Source organism: Pristiophorus japonicus, chromosome 11 (assembly GCF_044704955.1).
Source record: "Pristiophorus japonicus isolate sPriJap1 chromosome 11, sPriJap1.hap1, whole genome shotgun sequence".
NCBI lineage: Eukaryota > Metazoa > Chordata > Chondrichthyes > Pristiophoridae > Pristiophorus > Pristiophorus japonicus.
The window spans coordinates 146,977,880-147,001,931 of record NC_091987.1 but is presented as its reverse complement, the minus strand read 5'-3'; the positions used below and the strand labels follow the sequence as shown (position 1 = coordinate 147,001,931).

Below are 24,052 nucleotides of genomic sequence, written 5' to 3'. Positions count from 1 at the left end.
CTATTCACCCATTTACAGGTGCACCTCCCCTATTCCCCCATTTACAGGTGCCCCTCCCCTATGCCCCATTTTCAGGTGCCCCTCCCCTATTCCCCCATTTACCGGTGCCGCTCCCCTATTCCCCCATTTACCGGTGCCCCTCCCCTATTCCCCCATTTGTCGGTGCCCCTCCCCTATTCCCCCATTTACCGGTGCCCCTCCCAATTCCCCCATTTACCGGTGCCCCTCCCCATTCCCCTATTTACCGGTGCCCCTCCCCTATTCCTCCATTTACAGGTGCCCCATTTACAGGTGCCCCTCCCCTATTCCCCCATTTACAGGTGCACCTCCCCTATTCCCCCATTTACAGGTGCCCCTCCCCTATGCCCCATTTTCAGGTGCCCCTCCCCTATTCCCCCATTTACCGGTGCCGCTCCCCTCTTCCCCCATTTACCGGTGCCCCTCCCCTATTCCCCCATTTACCGGTGCCCCTCCCCATTCCCCCATTTACCGGTTCCCCTCCCTATTCCCCCATTTACCGGTGCCCCTCCCCTATTCCTCCATTTACAGGTGCCCCATTTACAGGTGCCCCTCCCCAATTCCCCCATTTACCGGTGCCCCGCCCCATTTACCGGTGCCCCTCCCCTATTCCCGCATTTGCCGGTGCCGCTCCCCTATTCCCCCATTTACCGGTGTCCCTCCCCTATTCCCCCATTTACCGGTGCCCCTCCCCATTCCCCCATTTAACGGTGCCCCTCCCCTATTCTCCCATTTACCGGTGCCCCTCCCCTATTCCCCCATTTACCGGTGCCCCTCCCCATTCCCCCATTTACCGGTGCCCCTCCCTATTCCACCATTTAGCGGTGCCCCTCCCCTATTCCTCCATTTACAGGTGCCCCATTTACAGGTGCCCCTCCCTTATTCCCCCATTTACCGGTGCCCCGCCCCATTTATCGGTGCCCCTCCCCTATTCCCCCATTTACCGGTGCCGCTCCCCTATTCCCCCATTTCCCGGTGCCCCTCCCCTATTCCCCCATTTACCGGTGCCCCTCCCCTATTCCCCTATTGACCGGTGCCCCTCCCCTATTCCCCCATTTACCGGTGCCCCTCCCCATTCCATTTACCAGTGCCCCTCCCCTATTCCCCCATTTACAGGTGCCCCACCCCTATTCCCCCATTTACCGGTGTCCCTCCCCTATTCCCCCATTTACCGGTGTCACTCCCCTATTCCCCCATTTACCGGTGTCCCTCCACTATTCCCCCATTTACCGGTGTCCCTCCCCTATTCCCCCATTTACCGGTGCCCCTCCCCTATTCACCCATTTACTGGTGCACCTCCCCTATTCCACCATTTACAGGTGCCCCTCCCCTATGCCCCATTTACCGGTGTCCCTCACCTATTCCCCCATTTACCGGTGCCGCTCCCCTATTCCCCCATTTACCGGTGCCGCTCCCCTATTCCCCCATTTACCGGTGCCCCTTCCCCATTTACCGGTGCCCCTCCCCTATTCCCCCATTTACCGGTGCCCCTCCCCATTCCTCCATTTACAGGTGCCCCATTTACAGGTGCCCCTCCCCTATTCCCCCATTTACCGGTGCCACGCCCCCATTTACCGGTGCCCCTCCCCTATTCACCCATTTACTGGTGCACCTCCCCTATTCCACCATTTACAGGTGCCCCTCCCCTGTGCCCCATTTACCGGTGTCCCTCCCCTATTCCCCCATTTACCGGTGCCCCTCCCCTATTCCCCCATTTACCAGTGCCCCTCCCCTATTCACCCATTTACAGGTGCCGCTCCCCTATTCCCCCATTTACCGGTGCCCCTCCCCTATTCCCCCATTTACCAGTGCCCCTCCCCTATTCACCCATTTACAGGTGCACCTCCCCTATTCCCCCATTTACCGGTGCCCCTCCCCATTCCCCCGTTTACCGGTGCCCCTCCCTATTCCCCCATTTACCGGTGCCCCTCCCCTATTCCTCCATTTACAGGTGCTCCATTTACAGGTGCCCCTCCCCTATTCCCCCATTTACAGGTGCCCCTCCCCTATGCCCCATTTTCAGGTGCCCCTCCCCTATTCCCCCATTTACCGGTACCCCTCCCCTATTCCCCCATTTACCAGTGCCCCTCCCCTATTCCCCCATTTACCGGTGCCCCTTCCCATTCCCCCATTTACCGGTGCCCCTACCTATTCCCCTATTTACCGGTGCCCCTCCCCTATTCCTCCATTTACAGGTGCCCCATTTACAGGTGCCCCTCCCCTATTCCCTCATTTACCGGTGCCCCGCCCCCATTTATCGGTGCCCCTCCCCTATTCCCCCATTTACCGGTGCCGCTCCCCTATTCCCCCATTTACCGGTGCCGCTCCCCTATTCCCCCATTTACCGGTGCCCCTCCCCTATTCCCCCATTTTCAGGTGCCCCTCCCCTATTCCCCCATTTACCGGTGCCCCTCCCCTATTCCCCCATTTACCGGTGCCCCTCCCCTATTCCCCCATTTACCGGTGCCCCTCCCCTATTCACCCATTTACAGGTGCACCTCCCCTATTCACCCATTTACCGGTGCCCCTCCCCTATGCCCCATTTACCGTTGTCCCTCCCCTATTCCCCCATTTACCGGTGTCCCTCCCCTATTCCCCCATTTACCGGTGCCCCTCCCCTATTCCCCCATTTACCGGTGCCCCTCCCCTATGCCCCAAAGAATGTGATCTTATCGAAACATATAAGATAATGAGGGAGCTCGAGAAGGTGGATGCAGAGAGGATATTTCCATTCATAGGGGAAACTAAAACTAGGGGACATAGTTTCAGAATAAATGGCCACCCATTTAAAACTGAGGTGAGGAGGAATTTCTTCCCTGCGGCTTGTAAATCTGTGGAATTCTCTGCCCCAGAGAACTGTGGAGGCTGGAACATTGAATATATTTAAGGTGGAGATACAGATTTTTGAGCGATAAGGTGATAAAGGGTTATGGGGAGCGGACAGGGAAGTGGAGCTGAGTCCATGATCAGATCAGCCATGATCGTATTAAATGGTGGAGCATGCACGAGGGGCCAGGTAGCCTACTCCTGCTCCTATTTCTTCTGTTCTTATGAAACAGATCGAGAAATGTCCAGAGCAGAAGAAACAGTGGAGTAACTGAGAATCAGCAGGGAGATAACTCGTGGGGTCGGTGAGGGATCAGCAGGGAGGTAACTTGTGGGGTATGTGCAGGATCAGTAGGGAGGTAACAAGTGGGATATATGAGGGATCAGCAGGGAGGTATTTACTGGGGTATGTGAGGGATCAGTAGGGAGGTAACTTGTGGGGTATGTGAGGGATCAGCAGGGAGGTAACTAGTGGGGTAACTGAGAAATCAACAGGAAGGTAACTAGTGGGGTATGTGAGGGATCAGTGCTGGGGCAGTTACTGTTTTTATAATGACTTGGAAATAAATCAGAACCAAAACTCACCGTTTGGAAACAATTGCGAACAGGCTGATCAAAGACAGAAGGACTGGGATAGTTTGGGAAGCTGGGCTGACGAGTGATGGATGTCATTTAATGTGGATCAATGTAAAGGCATGAGATGGGGAAAGGGTAATAAACAGTGGCAATATAATGTAGATGGAATTCTATGGGGCATGACACAGGGAAGGGGTTTGGGGAACTGAAGCCATCAGCACAGTATAACCAGAAGAATAGTCTCAGGAAGTGAATGGGTTTGTACAGAGCTCTGGTCCGGCCCCACCTGGAGCACTGGGTACAATTCTGGGTCCTGCATTTTGAGAAAGACACCCAGGCATTGGAGAGGGTGCAGGGAAGGGAAACTAAACTGAGAGCTGGGATTAGAGACCGGACAGGGTGGGGAAACTGGGATTAGGGACCGGACAGGTTGTAGATACTGGGAATGTACCCAGTATCCCTGGTCTCCAGTCATCTTGGGTAATCCTTGCTGGACCAAGACCTAGCTCTGTCAAGCCCATGTGGTGGCTGGTGTGCAATGGTCACCACACGTTTAAAAAAAATCCACCCACAGGCATCTTCCACCCTTCAGGATGTAGTTCGGGATCCGGAATATTAGGTCCTTCATTGAAACACCTGTGAACTCATCACTTTTTGGGGTGGAAGCAAGTCATCGTCAATTTGAGGGACTGATGATGATGAGATACTGGGAATGTTTACATTGGAGAAGATCAGGCTCAGGGATGAACTTGTAGAAGAATTCAGGATCATAAAGGAAAAAACCAGATATACATCAATATGTTGAACACTACATTTAGTAGAGGGTGGATGGTTAGATTTAATTATACAGTGGGTCGGGAATGTAGGAAATGGGCTACCATGTGGGCAGTGAGGTACTTGAGAGAGAGAGTTGGATAAGTACTTGGAGAAATATCCAATATTAATTCTTGGAGGATCATTCAGGTATTATGGGATGTGATCTTTCCTAGGCACAGGGTCCAGCTGTTGGTTCTCAATGGTCTTTCTGGTCCTTGCATTCATTCCCATGTTCATGTGAAAGAGAAATAAAAGGGTAATAAGAAAGACGGCCCAGATTTTGCAGTGGGTATGGCAGCGTGTTCTGAGTACACCATCATACCTCCTTTGAAATCCACCGCAAGTTTGGGATTTCCGCTTGCGCATGCACTAAATTCCGAACTTTCTCATCAAAGTACACATTGTCAGGCCATCCACATGGCCAAAGGGAAACCAATCTCGGGCAGAGTGTTGGGCTATTTGCCCACCAACTGGCCTCCAATTGCATATGGAAATGTTACGATTGATGCAAACAGGTACAGGGACTTTTTTTCATCAGCGTAAGGGGATACCTCAGGCATGCTTTAACTATTTTCATCTTGGAAATCAGATAGTTTTATTGTACCAAATGAGTTTTTCTTGTTTCTGCAAAGATTGGAGTTTTAATGATGTCGATAATTATTTCAGCAAAATTAAACTTTGTGAAGTTGGTGGAATGCACCTAATTAGGAATTAAATTCCCAAACTGTAAATCGTAATTAAATCTGATTGCGGGATACTCTTCTGAAAAGATTAAAATCTAATTCTGTTTTCTGATTGGAGGACCAGGCCCACGTGATCCCCAGAGTTGTTCTGCATGGGCTGCTTCACTGGGATCCGTAGGCCATTACGTTGCCCTCCGTCCTGCAGAGTCAGAGCGCAGGTTTTCGCAGGAGGGCCATCAGGTAGGTGCGTATTCTTTTTGCAGCTCAGAGGCTCACTCCTGAGTTACGTCACCGACTGCAATTCTTGGCCCCACTTGTTTTGAGCAATTAGGATTGGTTGTTTTCTCGCTGGTTTCCTCCTCATTTCTGAGTGGAGCCAATCACTAAACAGCCATTTCGGAGGGTGATTCCTGAATTGCAATGGTCACATGACAGAAGCATACTATTTTTTATTATCGATTTATTGTTGATGGATGTTAGCAGAATAATCATAGTGCACGTTGTAAAAGTATGACCACAATTGTGTTATAACAGAGTTAGAAGAAAAATGTTACCAAGAAATGATGCGTAAGTTTGGCCGTGTGGTTAATCTGGAAGCATTGCAAACTTTGTCAGTGAACGTAACCTTGGAAGAGCTGAAAGACGAGATTGATGTCAATGACACTCGATTCCACAAAGAAATGAAACAAAGGGAGGTAAGCAGTTATATAGGGCATTAAGTGGTTGTCATATTTACTGTACTAACCAGAAGAAACTGGTGAGGGTGGTGGCCAGTTGTTTGTTTAACCCTGGAATGCATTTTATAGCTCGGTACACTTGGACAGAGGTCATGACACTTCAACCCTGTGCTCGCTGACCTAAATTGGCTTCCAATGAGACAATGTCTCAATTTTAAAATTTTTATCCCCCTGTTCAAATCCCCCCCTGGCCTCTCCCCCTTCCCCTCCCTATCTCTGTAATCTCCTACTAATATCTCCTTAGGTTGCTCCATGTCAAATTTTGTCCAATTATGCTCCTGTGAAGTGCCTGGAACACTTCCACTAAGTTAAAGAAGCTATATAAATTCAAGTTTTTGTTGCTGATTTGCAAGTGCACAATTTTCTGTTAATGGACAGAAAATTGTACAGGCCACAAGTGAGGTGCACAGTTACAAATACCCACTCCTGTTGCGCGAAGCTCAGTGCTGAAGTGCTTGATAACACAAGTTAGCTTCAGATATTTGTCTTAGCTGAAGAGGCGCAAAAGCAAAATAAAAGGTGGTGAGATGGAGCCCATTGTGCAAAAGGTAAACCAAGAACCAGATTGTATTTGCAGAGGGGCAGTATACATATCAAGAGATCATTTTTCAACTCTAAGGAAACATTGTGCCCAACAAGCTCATCTCTGATTGATTGACTACAACCACCTTTCCTTCTCACCGTATTCTGCAAAAACATTTCACGTGGAGCATGATGATCTTCGGGGCGAGTGGTGGGAAGTGTATGCTGCAGCTGGCTGGAGGACTCAGCAGGCGTCCTGTGCAATGGACATTGTTGCCTCTGATTTGAGTTATGAGGGCAGGATGTCCATTATATAAAAGCCTGCAATGCATTAATGGGGAGCTTTGTATCATGGGGAATGACGACCAGCAGGATTGTGCTGCAGCTGTAAGATGATTTTGAACTGTACTCCGAGGCTCTGAGGCAACAGGGAGGTGCTGATTGAACAAGTGACCAGAAGGAAGGAGGTCCCCTTCCCAATGGGCTCCAAGACAAATCCGTCAACACAGAGGTGGCAGAAAATGTCAATGGTACCAACACATCTCCCAAGACCTGATCTGACCAAAGTAAGACTCCCCTTTGCATTTCATACTTCGCACAGCCCAGTTAATCCGCTTCCTCGCTTCCCATGGTCTCCTCCAGTTAGCAGGCAACACCTCACTGCTCCTCCTTTACATTCACTCTCAAAAGCTGCTACTGAGCTTACAACCCTCTCACTACTTGAGAGCAACAGCATGATGGAAAAGTGGATCCTGTTTAGAAATATTACACACACTGTACAAAGGGAAGGAGGGTAACTGAGAAATAACCAGTGTCGCGCCGGATTGGCTAGATGTTCGAAAGATCGAACAAATAGGGTCGCAATTTTCCTTTTAGGGTTCCCAAAGTAAGTTTAACCTGAACAAAAAGACTATGACACTAGATTCACAAGCCAACTTATCTTTAATAAATGCTTTAACAAACACTGTTCATTAGTTACTACAGAATATAGGACTCTCAACCTATATGGATTACAGAATATAGAACTCACAACTTATGTAGATATTACCCGATTCGGTCCGAGGTGATCAATCTCCGTCCGACTTCAGCTTAGGGATTCTACCCCAGTTCTCGCTAACTTCCTTCAAAACTTATGCCGAGTTATACCCTTTCTTCTCTCAGTTAAACACATGTCGGTTTTGACAGATTCTGCTGATATTTCAACTTTGTATATATACGTTCTTCTGTTATCGTAACCCTGTCTTGCCTCCATGAGTTATTACCAATGTCGGTGTCTTCGTTACGGGTGTGTGCCCCATATCTTGATCAGTTAGGTCTTTTTCATCCCTTCCCACCCCTGCTGTTCCTACTAAGGTAAACTTCTCCTCCCCTTTAGCCACATCTTTTTTTTAAAACATTTTTTTTAATCGTAGCCAATCTTTCCAATTCTTTGTCAGATCACAAACGCCAGAGGTCACCTTGCACACATCAAGGATCACCCTGCGCTAATGCTCTTAGCCAAAAGGCCTAGACCCCAAGCACTGTTCCTGGAAGTACTGCAATACCAGGTTCGTGACATGGAGGTGGATGGGTCAGGCCCCCCACACACCTCCGTGGAGGTGGATGGGTCAAACCACCCCACCCACCCCTTTAGCCACATCTGTTATTCCTGCAACTGACCTTTTGTTCGTTCACTAGCGTTTGTAGAGACGCTGTTAACTGACATCCATTATTCACACACTATCTCTTACACATGGTGACTCCTTTGAATTTGGCTTTACTATTCTGCAGCTTTTATCTTTATCTCCTTCACCTAGAGATCAGTTTAAACTTAAGCATGAGCTAAATACTTATTAATCGTAAATTCTTTCTGATATTTCCACACCAGTGTTGACTAATAAAGAGAATTGCAAAGAACTTGGGATGGTGTGTGGAGGACGATCCCTTTCGGAGTGAGTGCATGCGGACCCAGAATGTTTAACTCGTTTCTTTAGCAATTGAAAGTGCAGGTTGAATTATCCTGTAAAATCAAAAGTACAATATTAGAGTTTAATTTTTTTGTATTTCAGAACCGTGCATTTAAAAATAGTCCCTTTTACCACAAGACAAGAGATTTGTGAACAATTGTGAGCCACTCACCACCAGAGATGAGTAATGTGTCATTTTCTATCTTGTCCCAATACAGGATAAAATAACAGAGCTGACAGCTGAGCTTATACATGTCACCAGGCAGTATACATGCAAACTGGATCAGATGAATATGATGACATTGGAAAAGAGGAAGATTGAAACACAGTTAAATTGCCAGCAGAAGAGACAGGTAATGTTTTAAGATCATATCTCGCATTCAAATACCTTGACATCCTCATGGAGAGTTAATGAGCTGCAAAAGTTGGTTTCTACTTTTAATTTGTCTCCTGTCATTCACTACCACTTCCCATATGCTGAGATTTTCTAATCAATGTATAGGCAGGTTCCTGACAATTCTGGTCCTTGCATTGCTATTTACTTTGCAGAATTACAAACTGCCTGGTCCAGTATTTATTCTTTAAACTTTTCAACACAATAACAAAACCTACCCCAATATTAAAGTAATAAAAATGCTCAGGTAGCTGCAATATTCTTGTCCACATTAAAACAGATTATAATAGATGTAAGAATACTAAAAAGTAATGCAACAGTCTTGTCTTGAGCGCACGTCCTATTTGTAACATTTGCTCCTTTGTCACACTTTTATTGATTAGTCTTGCTTTGCTATTTTATTTTTAGCCAAAGAACTAGGGATACAAATCAAAAGCAAAGTAGGTGGCTAGAAAATGGCCAGTGGGAAATTGAAGGCTTATGAAAACAACCAATCCTAAATGTCCAGTCAGGAGAGCCTACTAATAGAGTAAAATAAAGATAACCAGTCATATTACTAAAACTGCTTTTTGATAGGATCTTGGACCTCATTTTTCTCAGTAACTGAAATTTCTAATGTCAAAGTAAAATCTTAAACAAAAACATTTTTAAATTCAAAAAATATATATTTTGCAATAGAATGATCAAATTCAATGTTATTTTGTGCTTTTCTGGTCCTGTATGCTGAACTTAGACATGCTAGGTAGAATAGGTTCAGGGTCAGTGAACCATGTTTAGTTAACCCAAATTATTTGCTGCTTTTCTCTGTGTCTAGTGATATTCTTTTGGGTTGTTTTCAAAATTATTTGAAGAAAAGCTAGGAGGCAAATTTCAAAAAGGTTATTCAGGCTTATATTGAATGTCAGAATAAAAAGGTTCATTTCAAACATAATGGACTACTGATTACATATCAAATGTTGTTTTCACTTGTGATTCAATTATAAACATTCTAAGTATCTAGCTCAGATCTCCAACCTCCTTTAGCTCCCAAACCTATGCTCATCTTCCCCACATTGCCATGTTTGAATCTCTCCAATCAGGTTTTCGCCCATGTTACAGCACCAAATGACATCCTATGTGACTATGACCATGGTAAACTATTCCTTCTCATCCTTCTTGACCTGAATGCAGTCTTTGACATGGTTGACCACACAGCCATCCTCAAATGCTTCTCATCCATTGTCCAGCTGGGTGGGACTGCCCTCGCCTGCTTCCATTCTTACCTATCTAATCGTAGTCAGAGAATCTCCACAACCTTCCGAGATTTGTGCACTCCTCCAATTCTGGCCTCTTGTGCATTCCCGATTTAAATTGCTCAATCATTGGCGGCTGTTCCTTCAGGGTTAGGGTAGCATAGTGGTTATGTTACTGCACTAGTTATCCAGAGGCCTGGAATAACGATCCGGGGACACGAGTTCAAATTCCACCACGGCAGCTGGGGAATTTCAAGTCAGTTCATTAAATAAACCCGGAATTTAAAAATAAAATGCTGGCAACTATGAAACTACCGGATTGTCATAAAAACCCATCTGGTTCACTAATGTCCTTACCCGGTCTGGCCTATATGTGATTCCAGACCCACAGCAATGTGGTGACTCTTAATTGCCCTCTGAAATGGCCGACCACCTTCTCAAAGACAATTAGGGATGGGCAATAAACACTGGCCTTGCCAGTGACGTCTACATCCCGTGAATGAATAAATAAATAGTTGCAGAAATTCTGGAATTCTCTCCCTAAACCTCTCCACCTCTCTCTTTTTCCTTTAAGTTGTTCCTTAATACCAAGCTCTTTGACCAAGCTTGTGTCCCAATATCTCTTTGTGGCTAGGTGTCAAATTTTGTCTGATAGTGTTCGTTTGGGACCTTGGGACTTTTTACTACATTAAAAGCGCTATGTAAATATAAGTTGATTTTGATGAGAGAAAGAAAGAATCACAGACAATAGCTTGGCGTTTCCGTTAGGTTGTGCTGTTATTTCATAGAATCATAGAAATTTACGGCACGGAAGGAGGCCATTTCGGCCCATCGTGTCCGCGTCAGCCAACAAACAGCTTTCCAGCCTAATCCCACTTTCCAGGTCCATAGCCCTGCAGGTTACGGCACTTCAAGTGCACATCCAAGTACTTTTTAAATGTGGTGAGGGTTTCTGCCTAACCACCCTTTCAGGCAGTAAGATCCAGACCCCCACCACCCTCTGGGTGAAGACATTTCCCCTCAAATCCCCTCTAAACCTCCCACCAATTGCTTTAAATCTACGTCCCCTGGTTATTGACCTCTCTGTTAAGAGAAACAGGTCCTTCCTATCCATTCTATCTAGGCCCCTCAATTTTATACACCTCAATAAGGTCTCCCCTCAGCCTCCTCTGTTCCAACGAAAATAAACCCAGCCTTATCCAATCTTTTCTCGTAGCTAAAATTCTCCACTCCCAGCAACATCCTCGTAAATCTCCTCTGTACCCTCTCCAGTGCAATCACATCTTTCCTGTAATATGGTGAGCAGAACTGCACACAGTACTCTAGCTGTGGCCTTACTAGTGTTTTATACAGTTCAAGCATAACCTCCCTGCTCTTCTATGCCTTGGCTAATAAAGGCAAGCATTCCGTATGCCTTTATCACCGTCTTATCTCTCTCACCTACTTTCAGGGATCTGTGGACCTGCACGCCATGGTCCCTTTGTTCCTCTACACTTCAGTGTCCTGCCATTTAATGTGAATTCCCTTGTCATTTTAGCCCTCCCCAAATGCCTCTCACTTCTCCAGATTGAATTCCATTTGCCACTGTTCTGCCCACCTGACCAGTTCATTGATATCCTCCTGCAGTCTACAGCTTTCTTCATTATCAGCCACTCAGCTGATTTTTGTATCATCTGCAAACTTCTTAATCATACCCCCTACATTCAAGTCCAAATTATTGATATATACCACAAAAAGCAAGGGACCTAGTACTGAGCCACTGGGAACAGCCTTCCAGTCACAAAAACACCCATCAACCATTACCTTTTTCTTCTTGCCTCTGAACCAATTTTGGATCCAACTTGCTGCTTTGCACCGGATCCCAGGGGCTTTTACTTTTGTAACCAGTCGACCATGTGGGACCTTATCAAAAGCCTTGCTAAAATCAATATACACTACATCAAACGCACTATCCTCATCCGTGTTACTTCCTCAAAAGATTCAGTCAAGTTAGTCAGACATGACCTTCCCTTAACGGATCCTTGCTGACTGTCCTTGATTAATCCATGTCTTTCGAAATGAAGATTTATCCTATCCCTCAGAATTTTTTACAATAATTTTCCCACCACCGAGGTTAGGTTGACTGGCCTGTAATTACTCAGTCTATCCCTTTCTCCCTTTTTAATTGCAGCGCAATTCGCCTGAAATCGGTCAAACCAGCGCAAAAGATCGCGCGGTTTCAAATGTAAATTACGTCCAGTGCAAATCGAGTTTCCGCAATCTTTTGCGCTGGTTTCAAAAACATCTTGCTATAAACCAGCCCTGCCAACAAAACTGGCCTTACCCCCGATCGAATTAATCACGTCGAGTTTAGGCTAATATCGCCCATTTGCAGGCCCTCGAGGAGGCTCTTAAAATCAGGCTGGGTTTTTTTGCTGGGTGCAAGGACAGTAATGGGCAGCTTTTTAAAAAGCTTTTGAATATTAAATATTTAATTTATTAAGAAACTGACTAAAAAACTACATTTACTAGTTTCATTGACGTACAGTAAAGTTATTTTAAATCACGTTAATCACAAGTGGTGACTAGACACTGACTAAAAATGCTTAACTTTGTGCTAAACCCATTTTCAGCCGTATTAATAAAACTGCACCAATTTACCCAAATCAAGGAATATTTAATACAAAAATTTTTTTACTTCTAAACGCTGCCCAATCGCGCTGGTTAATGGAAGATTTTACGTTTGGCGATATGCAAATGATGGGAAACAAAATTGAGCATAAACATAATCACTTCCGAAGACCAGTGTAATTTTGAGTGCACTTTGCACTTGAATCGGCACCTCAAGCAGAAACTCAACCACAATGGCTTTCCTCTTCCTTAGTTGGAATTATTTTTTTCTTTTCAAAATGCAGAATTTTGAAAGCTTCTCAGGCAAACAAAGTTTGAGGGTGGCTGTTTCCCCTGGCTGGGAAGTCTAGAACAAGGGGCCACAGTCTCAGGATACGGGGTAGGAAATTTAGGACCGAGATGAGGAGAAATTTCTTCACTCAGAGGGTGGTTCTGAACCCGTGGACTTCTCTACCACAGAAGGCTGTGGAGGCCAAGTCACTGAATATATTTAAGAAGGAAATAAATAGATTTCTAGACACAAAAGGGATATGGGGAAAAAGTGGGAATGCGGTGTTGAGATAGAGGATCGGCCATGATCAGCTACTGCTCCTATTTTCTATGGGCCCAAGTTTCGGGACGTGCCTAGAACGGCGCAGCCCCGACCTGGACGCCCGTTTTTCACGCCCGAAAATGCGCCAAAAAAAACCTGCACATTTTCCGGCTTCCTGCAGGTCCTTTGCAGCTCGGAACAGCGCAGCACGAGCTGTGAGGGGCGGAGCCAGGTCCCTGCGCTGAAATCCGTGCCGGGACCTCTGCACAAGTGCGCTACAGTGGCCGCGCATGTGCAGTAGCTCCAGGCGCCCAAGCCCTGGCCGAATGGGCACACTGGGGCTGCGAGGATCAGGCTGCACCTTCCTGGTCCAGCTCCTGCTCTGGCTCCAGCTGGCACTCTCAGCCCCCGACTCCCGCTCCGACCCGACCCTCCCTCCCCCCCCCCCAGCTCCTGCTCCGCTTCCCCCCCCCCCGCCCAGACGGGACCCACCCAGCTCCGGCTTCCCTTGGTCACCTACCTTGCTGGGGGCGGGCCCGCCCAAAGTCTTGGGCCTGGCTTCTTCACGTCAGCCGGGCCCGTTCAGCCTCCTCCCTCCCTCCCCCTTCCCCCCCCTCTCTCTCCCCCTCACCCCCACTCTCTTCTCCCCCCCTTCCCCCTCTCTCTTCTCCCCCCCTTCTCCCCCCCTCTCTTCTCCCCCCTTCCCCCTCTCTCCCCCCTATGTTTAATCCAACTAATTATGACGACCAAAACATACAGATTTTCAAACCTCCATTCTCGTCAATAATGACAGGAACTAACCATAGAGACCCATGAAACAGGGTCTCCACCTCCTTCACATTGTCCTGGGATTTTTGGGGCTTCATTCCCACTGACTTCAGGATGTGTATTCGTGTTTTGGGATCATATTTAGCAATTCAATTTTTTTCCTGTAAAGGCAGAAACTGTGACCTCAAATCCGAGATACAACTCAATATTCCATCAGTAGTATAATAGGGTAAAAAAAAAAGAGAACACAAAAGCAAAATTGAAGTGATGGATTTAGAAAGTGTGCACTGGTGTGCAAAATCTACTTCTGTGGGGAAGGTCTGGCTGTGCATCAAAAATAACGACTGCGAATGTTATATATATATATATATATGTTTGTATACGTGTTGTTTCTATATCTGTGTGAGTCTGTCTTCCTGCCACAGTAGTTTATAGTTTACTCATTGCAGAGTGTCATGGACACAAATTTAAGTTGTGTGGAACCGATTATGAACCTTTCTGTTCTTGTTCCAGGGAGTAGAAATTCAGAAGCTAAAAGCTAAATTGGAAGAGAAGCACGATCTGATTCAGGTCGTGAAGAAACAGGCAAAAGAAATCGACAACTTGAAAGATGAAATCAATGTTCTCAGCAGAAAGGGAGGTCACATCCTTCCTCCCGCCCAACCACCTTTACCACGGCAAACTCAGCAACACCATTAAACAATACATCTCCCTTTCTTGCCTTTATTTTAGCAACCATTTGAGTTCAGTGTTTTTGCTTCCATTTTATGATTTCAAGCAAGTCAATAAAATATTTAATACGTACCAAAATTGGTTATTTTCTTTAATAGGTGGCGATTCTTCCAAGAGTTTCTGTTTTCAAATCCAACTGCTCTTCAAGGGGAACACGTATTCATATCCATTCTGCAGCAATTGGTTCTACTCGTATTGGTTAGATAAACGGATCAAGCACATTCTCCGAGAGAGGTGGGAAAATGTGGCACTTTCTTCCATTGTGTGACAGTAAGATGTCACGGGAGGCCACTCAGAATGTGATCCTAAAACACTCATTAAATTCTGCAATAAAAAGAAATTGACCTTACTTGCCTTGAAGCAACGACTGAGATCGTTGCCTTGTGTCTTTCAAGTTGCCAGCTTGGTTTGGTTTTTAGAGTTTGTTGGTACATATGTGAGCGCCAAATAAAACAGTACCTGGAACTGGAAGACCAAAGAAATCTACCGAATATAGACAGCCACAAAGTTTAAAAATAGCTTACTAGTTGCAGCTTTAAGAGGTGCAGGGCAGCACCTCCTGTGTCTGTGCACTGATGGGCCTGTCCTCAGCTGCTTGTGGTGTCTCTGCATGAACTCACTCCAATGGAGTAACTTCCAGGCAGATGATACATGCCTGGTGGGACTAAAAGCTGACAAATCCCCTGGACCTGATGGCCTGCATCCTAGGGTTCTAAAAGAGGTGACTGCAGAGATTGTGGATGAATTGGTTTTGATCTTCCAAAATTCCCTAGATTCTAGAATGATCCCTGCAGATTGGAAGGTAACAAATGTAACCCCGCAATTCAAGAGAGGAATAGGGAACTATAGGCCAGTTAAGCCCGCCATCAGTCGTCAGGAAAATGCTGGAATCCATTATTAAGGAAGTGGTAACAGGGCATTTAGAAAATCATAATATGATTAGGCTGAGTCAACATAGTTATATGAAAGTGAAATTGTGTTTAACAAACTTATTAGAGATTTTGAGGATGTAATTAGCAGGGTAGATAAAGGGGATTCAGTGGATGTAGTATATTTGGATTTCCAAAAGGCATTCATTAAGGTGCAACAGACATGGTTGTTATGCAAGATAAGGGATCTTGGGGTTGGGGTAATATATTAGCCTGAATAGAGGATTGGTTAACGGACAGAAAACAGTGAGCAAGGATAAATGGGTCATTTTCCAGTTGGCAGGCTATAACAGTTGGGATGCTGCAAGGATCAGTGCTTGGGCCTCAGCTATTTACAATCTATATCAATGACTGAGTGCAATGTATCCAAGTTTTCTGTAAGTAAGCTGTGAGGAGGACACAAAGAGCCTGCACTGTTCGAGGTGCCGTCTTTTGGATGAGATGTTAATCCATGTCTGCTCTTTCAAGTGGACATAAAAGATCCCATGGCATTATATGGAAGAGCAGCAGGAGAGTTATCCCCGGTGTCCTGGCCATTATGTATCCCTCAATCAACATAACAAAAAACAGATTATCTGGTTATTATCACATTGCTGTTTGTGGGAGCTTGTTTCTGCTGCCGCGTTTCTCATATTACAACAGTGACCACACTGCAAAAAGAACTTCATTGGCTGTAAAGCACTTTGAGATATCTGGTGGTTGTGAAAGGCACTATATAAATCCAAATTTTAAGTGAGTGGGAATTAAGGTAGCAGACGGAGTATAATGTGGGGAAATGTGAGGTTATTCACTTTGGTAGGAAGAATAGAAAAACAATATTTTTAAAATGTTGAGAAACTATTAAATATTGGTGTTCAGAAAGATTTAGGTGTCCTTGTACAGGAAACACAAAGTTAACATGCAGGTACAGCAAGCAATTAGGAAGGAAAATGGCATGTTGGCCTTTATTGCAAGGAGGTTAGAGAATAAGAGTAAGGAAGTCTTGTTATAATTGTACAGGACTTAGGTGAGACCACACTTGGAGTACTGTGCACAGTTTTGGTCTCTTTAATCTGAGGAAGGATATACTTGCTTTAGAGGTGGAGCAACAAAGGTTGACTAGATTGATTCCTGGGATGAGAGGATTGTTGTACGCGGAGAGATTGAGTAGATTGGGCCTATACTCTCTGGAGTTAAGAAGAATGAGAGGTGATCTCAATGAAACATAAGATTCTGAGGGGTTTGATAGCGTAGATGCTGAGAGATTGTTTCCTCTTGCTGGAGAATCTAGAACATAGGGTCTGAAATCCCGGTTTCTTCTTCCCGCGGGCGTTCGACTAAAAATAGGAGAAAAGATGCCCACTTACCATTTGGTCGAACGCTCCCCAGAGATTCCAGACTGCCGTCTCTTGCGCAACGGAGCACGTTCACGTTGGGACATCACATTAAAGTATTTTCTCATTCATAGTAATAGGAGTTTCATAAGTCTGAAACTCCTATTACTATGAATGAGGAACACACCCGAACATTACATAAAATTTTAAAAACACCTCACAAATACATTATAGAAATTAAAGTTGATAGAAATGTTTGAAAAAAATATATGTCGAATTCAAAAAAAAAGTTTTAATCATGGTTTAAAATAAAATTACCTGAGTGGACATGGTTTTTAACAAATGTATTTTTCAATTTTATTTTTATGTTTTTGATATGTTTTGAAATTCTTATGCTAGTAAAAGTAGGCTACTTGTCTGCTTTTACCAGGCGCAAGAGTTTTAAGGACATTCGCAGGGCAAGAGATGGACAAATACAAACATAGAAAATAGGTGCACGAGTAGGCCTTTCGGCCCTTCGAGCCTGCACCACCATTCAATACGATCATGGCTGATCATTCACCTCAGTACCCCTTTCCCGCTTTCTCTCCATACCCCTTGATCCCTTTAGCCGTAAGGGCCACATCTAACTCCCTCGTAAATATATCCAAAGAACTGGCATCAACAACTCTGAGGCAGGGAATTCCACAGGTTAACAACTCAGTGAAGAAGTTTCTCCTCATCTCAGTCCTAAATGGCCTACCCCTTATCCTCAGACTGTGTCCCCTGGTTCTGTACTTCCCCAACATCGGGAACATTCTTCCCACATCTAACCTGTCCAGTCCCGTCAGAATCTTATACGTTTCTATGAGATCCCATCTCATCCTTCTAAACTCGAGTGTATAAAGGCCCAGTTGATCCAGTCTCTCCTCATATGTCAGTCCAGCCATCCCTGTAATCAGTCTGGTGAACCTTCGCTGTACTCCCTCAATAACAAGAACATCCATTCTCAGATTAGGAGACCAAAACTGAACACAATATTCCAGGTGAGGCCTCACCAAGGCCCTGTACAATTGCAGTAAGACCTCCCTGCTCCTATACTCAAATCCCCTAGCTATGAAGGCCAACATACCATTTGCCGCCTTCACTGCCTGCTGTACCTGCATGCCAACTTTCAATGACTGATGGACCATGACACCCAGGTCTTGTTGCACCTCCCCTTTTCCTAATCTTCCACCATTCAGATAATATTCTGCCTTCGTGTTTTTACCCCCAAAGTGGATAACCTCACATTTATTCACATTATACTGCATCTGCTATGCATTTGCCCACTCACCTAACTTGTCCAAATCACCCTGCAGCCTCTTAGCATCCTCCTCACAGCTCACACCGCCACCCAGTTTAGTGTCATCTGCAAACTTGGAAATATTACTCAATTCCTGCATCCAAACCATTAATGTATATTGTAAAGAGCTGGGGTCCCAGCACTGAGCCCTGCGGCACTCCACTCCAAAAGGACTCGTTTATCGCGACTCTCTGCTTCCTATCTGCCAACCAATTCTCTATCCACGCCAGTACATTACCCCCAGTAACATGTGCTTTGATTTTGCACACCAATCTCTTATGTGGGACCTTGTCAAAGGCCTTTAGAAAGTCCAAATACACCACATCCACTGGTTCTCCCTTGTCCACTCTACTAATTACATCCTCAAAATTCTGGAAGATTTGTCAAGCATGATTTCCCTTTCACAAATCCTTGCTGACTTGGGCTGCTTTCCAAATGCGCTGCTATTTCATCCTTAATAATTGATTTCAACATTTTCCCCATTACTGATGTCAGGCTAACCGGTCTTTAATTTCCTGTTTTCTCTCTCCCTCCTTTTTTAAAAAGTGTTGTTACATTAGCTACCCTCCAGTCCATAGGAACTGATCCAGAGTCGATAGACTGTTGGAAAATGATCACCAATGCATCCACTATTTCTAAGGTCACTTCCTTAAGTACTCTGGGATGCAGACGATCAAGCTCCGGGGATTTGTCAGCCTTCAATCCCATCAATTTCCCCAACACAATTTCCCGCCTAATAAGGATATCCTTCAGTTCCTCCTTCTCACTCGACCCTCAGTCCCCTAGTACATCCAGACAGTAATTTGTGCCTTCCTTCATGAAGACAGAACCAAAGTATTTGTTCAATTGGCCTGCCATTTCTTTGTTCCCCATTATAAATTCACCTGAATCTGACTGCAAGAGACCTACATTTGTTTTCACTAATTTTTCTCTTCACCTATCTATAGAAGGTTTTGCAGTCAGTTTTTATGATCCCAGCAAGCTTCCTCTCATACTTTATTTTTCCCATCCTAATTAAACCCTTTGTCCTCTGCTGTATTACAAACTTCTCCCAGTCTTCAGATTTGTTGCTTTTTCTGGCCAATTTATGTGCCTCTTCCTTGGATTTAACACTATCCTTAATTTCCCTTGTTAGTCACGGTTGAGCCACCTTCCCCGTTTTATTTTTACATCATCCATGTGATCTTTAAATGTTTGCCATTGCCTATCCACCGTCAACCCTTTAAGTATCACTCGCCAGTCTATTCTAGCCAATTCACATTTCATACCATCAAAGTTACCTTTTGCCAAGTTCAGGACCATAAATTCTGAATTAACTGTGTCACTCTCCATCTTAAAAGAATTCTACCATATGTTCACTCTTCCCCAAGGGGCCTCGCACAAGATTGTTAATTAGTCCTTTCTCATTACACATCACCCAGTCTAGGATGGCCAGCCCTCTAATTGGTTCCTCGACACATTGGTCTAGAAAACCATCCCTAATATATTCCAGGATATCCTCCTCCATCGCATTAACAGTTTGGTTAGCCCAGTCAATAACTAGATTAAAGTCGCCCATGATAACGGCTGTACCTTTATTGCACACATCCCTAATTTCTTGTTTGATGCTGTCCCTAACCTCACTACTACTGTTTGGTGGCCTGTACACAATTCCCACTAGTGTTTTCTGCCCTTTGGTATTCCGTAGCTCCATCCATACAGATTCCACATCATTCAAGCTAATGTCCTTCCTTACTATTGCATTAATTTCCTCTTTAACCAATAATGCCCTTCTTTTTCTTTCTGTTTATCCTTTCTAAATGTTGAATACCCCTGGATGTTGAGTTCCCAGCCTTGGTCACCCTGAAACCATGTCTCAGTGATGCCAATTACATCATATCCGTTAACTGCTATCTGCGCAGTTAATTTGTCCACCTTGTTCCGAATACTCCTCGCATTGAGGCAGAGCCTTCAGGCTTGTCTTTTTAACACCCTTTGCCCCTTTAGGATTTTGCTGTAATGTGGCCCTTTTTGCTTGGGTTTCTCTGCCCTCCACTTTTACTTTTTATCTTTTGCTTCTTGCTCCATTCTACTTCCCTGCCATATTAGTTTAACCCCTCCCCAACAGCACTCGCAAACACGCCCCCCTAGGATATTGGTTCCAGTCCTGCCCAGGTGCAGACTGTCCAGTTTGTACTGGTCCCACCTCCCTGCAGAACTAGTTCCAATGTCTCAAGAATTTGAATCCCTCCCTTCTGCTCAAGTCACGTATTCATCTGAGCTATCCTGCGATTCCTAGTCTGACTAGCACGTGGCACTGGTAGCAATCATGAGATTACTACTTTTGAGGTCCTACTTTTTAAATTTAGCTCCTAGCTTCCTAAATTCGTCTCGTAGGACCTCATCTCGTTTTTTTACCTATATCGTTGGTACCTATATGCACCACAACTGGCTGTTTACCCTCCCCCTTCAAAATGTCCTGCACCCCCGCTCAGAGACATCCTTGACCCTGGCACCAGGCAGGCAACATACCATCCTGGACTCACATCTGCAGCTGCAGAAACACCCATGTGTTTCCTAACTATTTAATCTCCTTTCCTGATCCCCCTCCTCCATGGACATGGCTGCACTCCCCAGAGGAACCATTGCCCTCACCAATACTCAGAACAGAGTACTGGTTGGAGAGAGAGATGCATTCGGGACTCCTGCACTACCTGCCATGTCCTCCTTGTCTGTCTGGTGATCATTCATTCCTTCTCTGCCTGCACCCTCTTATGCTGTGGGGTGACCACCTCCGAAATCTGGAGCTAGAGTTCCTCCAGCTGACGACACTTTCTACATATGTAGTTTGTCCAGGACATGGGAAGTGTCCAGGAGTTCCCACATGGCACAAGGTGTGCATTCCAAGGGGCCAAGGTGCCCTGCCATGCCTCTACTTAAGAGATTAAGTAACTTAACAGAAATAAACAAACAAACACAATCACCAACTACTCACCAATCAGCTCCTTCCCTTGTGCTGACTCAACTTACCTCGCTCCCTGACACTAGCTCTGGGCTGACCTTTATCTGGGGCTGCTCCTCTCGCTCTCCCGTAGGTCTGCTCTCGTATCTATTAACTTAGAGAACTTGGCTTCTATGGCTCACAAGGTGCAGGAGTAGGCCAATCGGCCTCTCGAGCCTGCTCTGCCAGTCAATAAGATCGTCTCAACTCCACTTTCCTGCCTGTTCCCCATAACCCTGGACTCTCCTGTCTATCTTTGCCTTGAATATATTCAGTGACTCAGCATCCACAGCTCTCTGGGGTAGAGAACTCCAAAGATTCATGACCCTCAGAGGAAATTCCTCTTCATCTCTTTTAAATAGGCGACCCCTCCACTCTTTCTTTTCAGTCAGACGTCTCCACCGAATTCCTACGCTCACAAAATTACTCACTCTGCTTGCTGTTCACTCCTTTTACATTCTTCAAGCTCTGCTCAAGCTCACTTCTTGGTTCAAATTTGTCAGTCATTCCCAAGCTGCACTCTACCTGAACACCAATTAACCATTCCTGTCTTATCTCACCCATTCATCATCCTGCCTTTGTCGGCCTCCTCTCGTTCCCAATCTTGTAACACATTGAATTCGAAATCTGAGCTTACCAATACCTGCTCCCGACCCCGAGCTAAGCCCCAGCCCAAATCCTCGCAAATCAACATGGTAAGCTCTATTTTAATTCAAATCGCATTTGTTTAATCAATTTGGTTTGCCCAGCATCCAATACATCCTCATCCTTCCCCCTCCGTCTTAAAAAGTGATACAAGTTAGAAAGCACCTCCAAAAGCAGAAACAACAGCCTATCCTTAAAAAGGTGATCATTTTTCACGAAACATTCCTGTTAATTTACTCCTGTGCATGTTGGACCTGCCACAAAAATTATTGCAAAGTAATATAAATGTCTGCAACAAGTGCATCGCTTGCATCTCAGCATCCATGGGTGGGAGGGCCTTTCAGAAAATCAATGTCCCAGAAAGTCAAAGACGTGCTCCTGGGGCCAAATCCTTGGCACTACTCGACTGCACAGGATTTCTGCCCAGCCCCATCCATTTCAGCACCCGGAGTGGATGGTTCGGTCAGTGAGTGTGGACAAGGCACTGGGACAGCCATGCATGTGAATGTTGGGTGGATGAATCCAGGATTGGTTACTGTGGAGAAGAGCAGGCTTGGGGGAAGATGTTATGCAAGCTTTTGCGGTGGTTCTTGAATCGATGAACTGAACCCCTGAGAATATGTTTGAACCAGGGGAGGGGCTCAGTCTTAGAAGAGGGAGGGGCACAGTTTACATTGCACCTTAAGGGCAGTGCGTGTGGGAGAATTGGAATGGATGTTGGTGAGACTGAGCAATTGAGCGGTAGTTTATGAGATGCTTAAGGGGGATGTAGAGTCTCAGTTCTGCCTGATTCATGTTCCTTTGGTGTCGATGACAGACAGACCCATTGGTTTACAGAAAATATTAAGACTACTGTTTATTTTTTATTATCTCTTCTGCACAGAATTTGACTGATTTTTAAATACATTTAAACATCTTTTCAATTCTGTATTTACAAACAATCTAGAGTTACAAAATATCATACGACAGGGATGTGGGTGGGAAACTTGTATAAATCAATGGCTGAAGGTGCAGCTCTACATCCATAAACTTTGGATTATTGCTTTTTGCAGATGCGAGGTGCCGGCTGATGACAGGCACAGCCCAAATCCACTCAAATCATTTTTAAAATAAGTAGCAACGCCTTCATTTGTACTGGTGTCTCACTGAACCAGAGCAGAGCTGGAGTCCGCCTGTCACTGGGCGGGAGTTTGGAGCATCACTGAACCAGAGCAGGAGTCCGCCCTACACTGGGTGAGAGACTGGAGATGTTGCAGGACCAGTACTAGCACAAGAATTTAATTAGACCTGATCAAGTGCCACTGATATCAAGCAACCGTACTACATTTGCTGAGTAATTAGATTATTCTATTTAACAGCACCATGAAAAGAAAACCATTTGATAGAAATTATAATTTTCAGATGAATGAAAGTAAATGAAAATCAATTGAGATTGAGAATTGACCAAAAATACAATCAGAATGTACAAACAGCCCTTCATTTAGTAATCCTGTTATAAATCTGAACAATGTCAATTGTTGCTGTGGTTAATTTTGCTTCACCTGAAATCGCAGTATGTATAAAGTAGCTAGACAATTCTTTGAAAGGTTCAGTCACCGAGGAGAGCTGTCGGCTAAATCCAGCTCAGCTCTTTAATTGAGGAATGTAGGAAGTCTTCGATGTCCCGAGATATTAAGTGTTCTAGAACTGAGCCGTGCACATCAACTCTGCGAATCCATTTCAGCCCTGCTCCCCTCGCGTAGCTTGGTGATCGTTGCTAGGGGCAACCTTCCAGGTTCAGTGAATATTTTCTAGAGAAAGTTTGGACAAAACGAAGAGCAAAATCAATCAATTGCTGTCATTGTGAAAATGAGTGGTTATAAACAGATTACTTAATGGAGATTAATCCAGCATTTTCCTGGCTGTGACATGTAGACTTAGATAGTGCGACACGGAATCAAGACATTCCGTGCTGGTCTTTATCCCCCACATGAACAGTGTCCTAATCCCATGTACCTGCCCTGTTCCCATATCACTTTATCCCCTTTCCCTCAACCATCTATGTAACCGGTTCTTAAATGTTGACATGGTCTCTGCTTCAATCACTAACCCCAGTAATGAAATCCAAACTCTCAGCCCTCTGTGTAAAAAAAGTTTCTCAAGTGAAGAGCATAAGAATGAAGAGCAGGAGTAGGTCGTGCGACCCCTCAAGCCTGCTCCGCCATTCAATTAGATCCTGGCTGATCAACCTCAACTCCACTTTCCCGCCTGATCCCCAAATCACTTGATTCCCATAGAGTCCAAAAATCTATCTATCGGCCTTAAATGTACTCAACGACTCAGCATCCACAGCCCTCTGTGATAGAGAATTCCAAAGATTCACTACGCTCTGGGTGAAGAAATTTCTCATCAGAGTCTTAAATGGCCGACCCATTATCCTGAGACTGTGTCCCCTAGTTCTAGGCTCTCCAGCCAGGGGAAACAACCTCT

The 24,052-nt window shown here is 45.1% G+C and overlaps 2 protein-coding genes across 5 annotated transcripts in view; one reads left to right on the top strand and one right to left on the bottom strand.

Annotated features, from left to right (window-relative positions):
• Positions 1 to 14,447, top strand: part of LOC139275611 (cilia- and flagella-associated protein 44) — a 292,909-nt gene extending 278,462 nt beyond the window's left edge. The window contains exons 32-34 of the mRNA XM_070892782.1: positions 5,454 to 5,614; positions 8,343 to 8,477; positions 14,174 to 14,447. Coding sequence (XP_070748883.1) covers positions 5,454 to 5,614; positions 8,343 to 8,477; positions 14,174 to 14,359 — 482 coding nt within the window. The 3' untranslated portion in view covers positions 14,360 to 14,447. The remainder of the gene's footprint in view (positions 1 to 5,453; positions 5,615 to 8,342; positions 8,478 to 14,173) is intronic.
• Positions 14,448 to 22,426: 7,979 nt separating this feature from the next.
• The window catches only part of grtp1a (growth hormone regulated TBC protein 1a), a 68,929-nt gene continuing 67,303 nt past the window's right edge, over positions 22,427 to 24,052 (bottom strand). For all 4 annotated transcript variants that reach the window (XM_070893072.1, XM_070893069.1, XM_070893071.1 and 1 more), the window contains one exon: positions 22,427 to 23,373. In XM_070893072.1, coding sequence (XP_070749173.1) covers positions 23,284 to 23,373 — 90 coding nt within the window. In that variant the 3' untranslated portion in view covers positions 22,427 to 23,283. The remainder of the gene's footprint in view (positions 23,374 to 24,052) is intronic.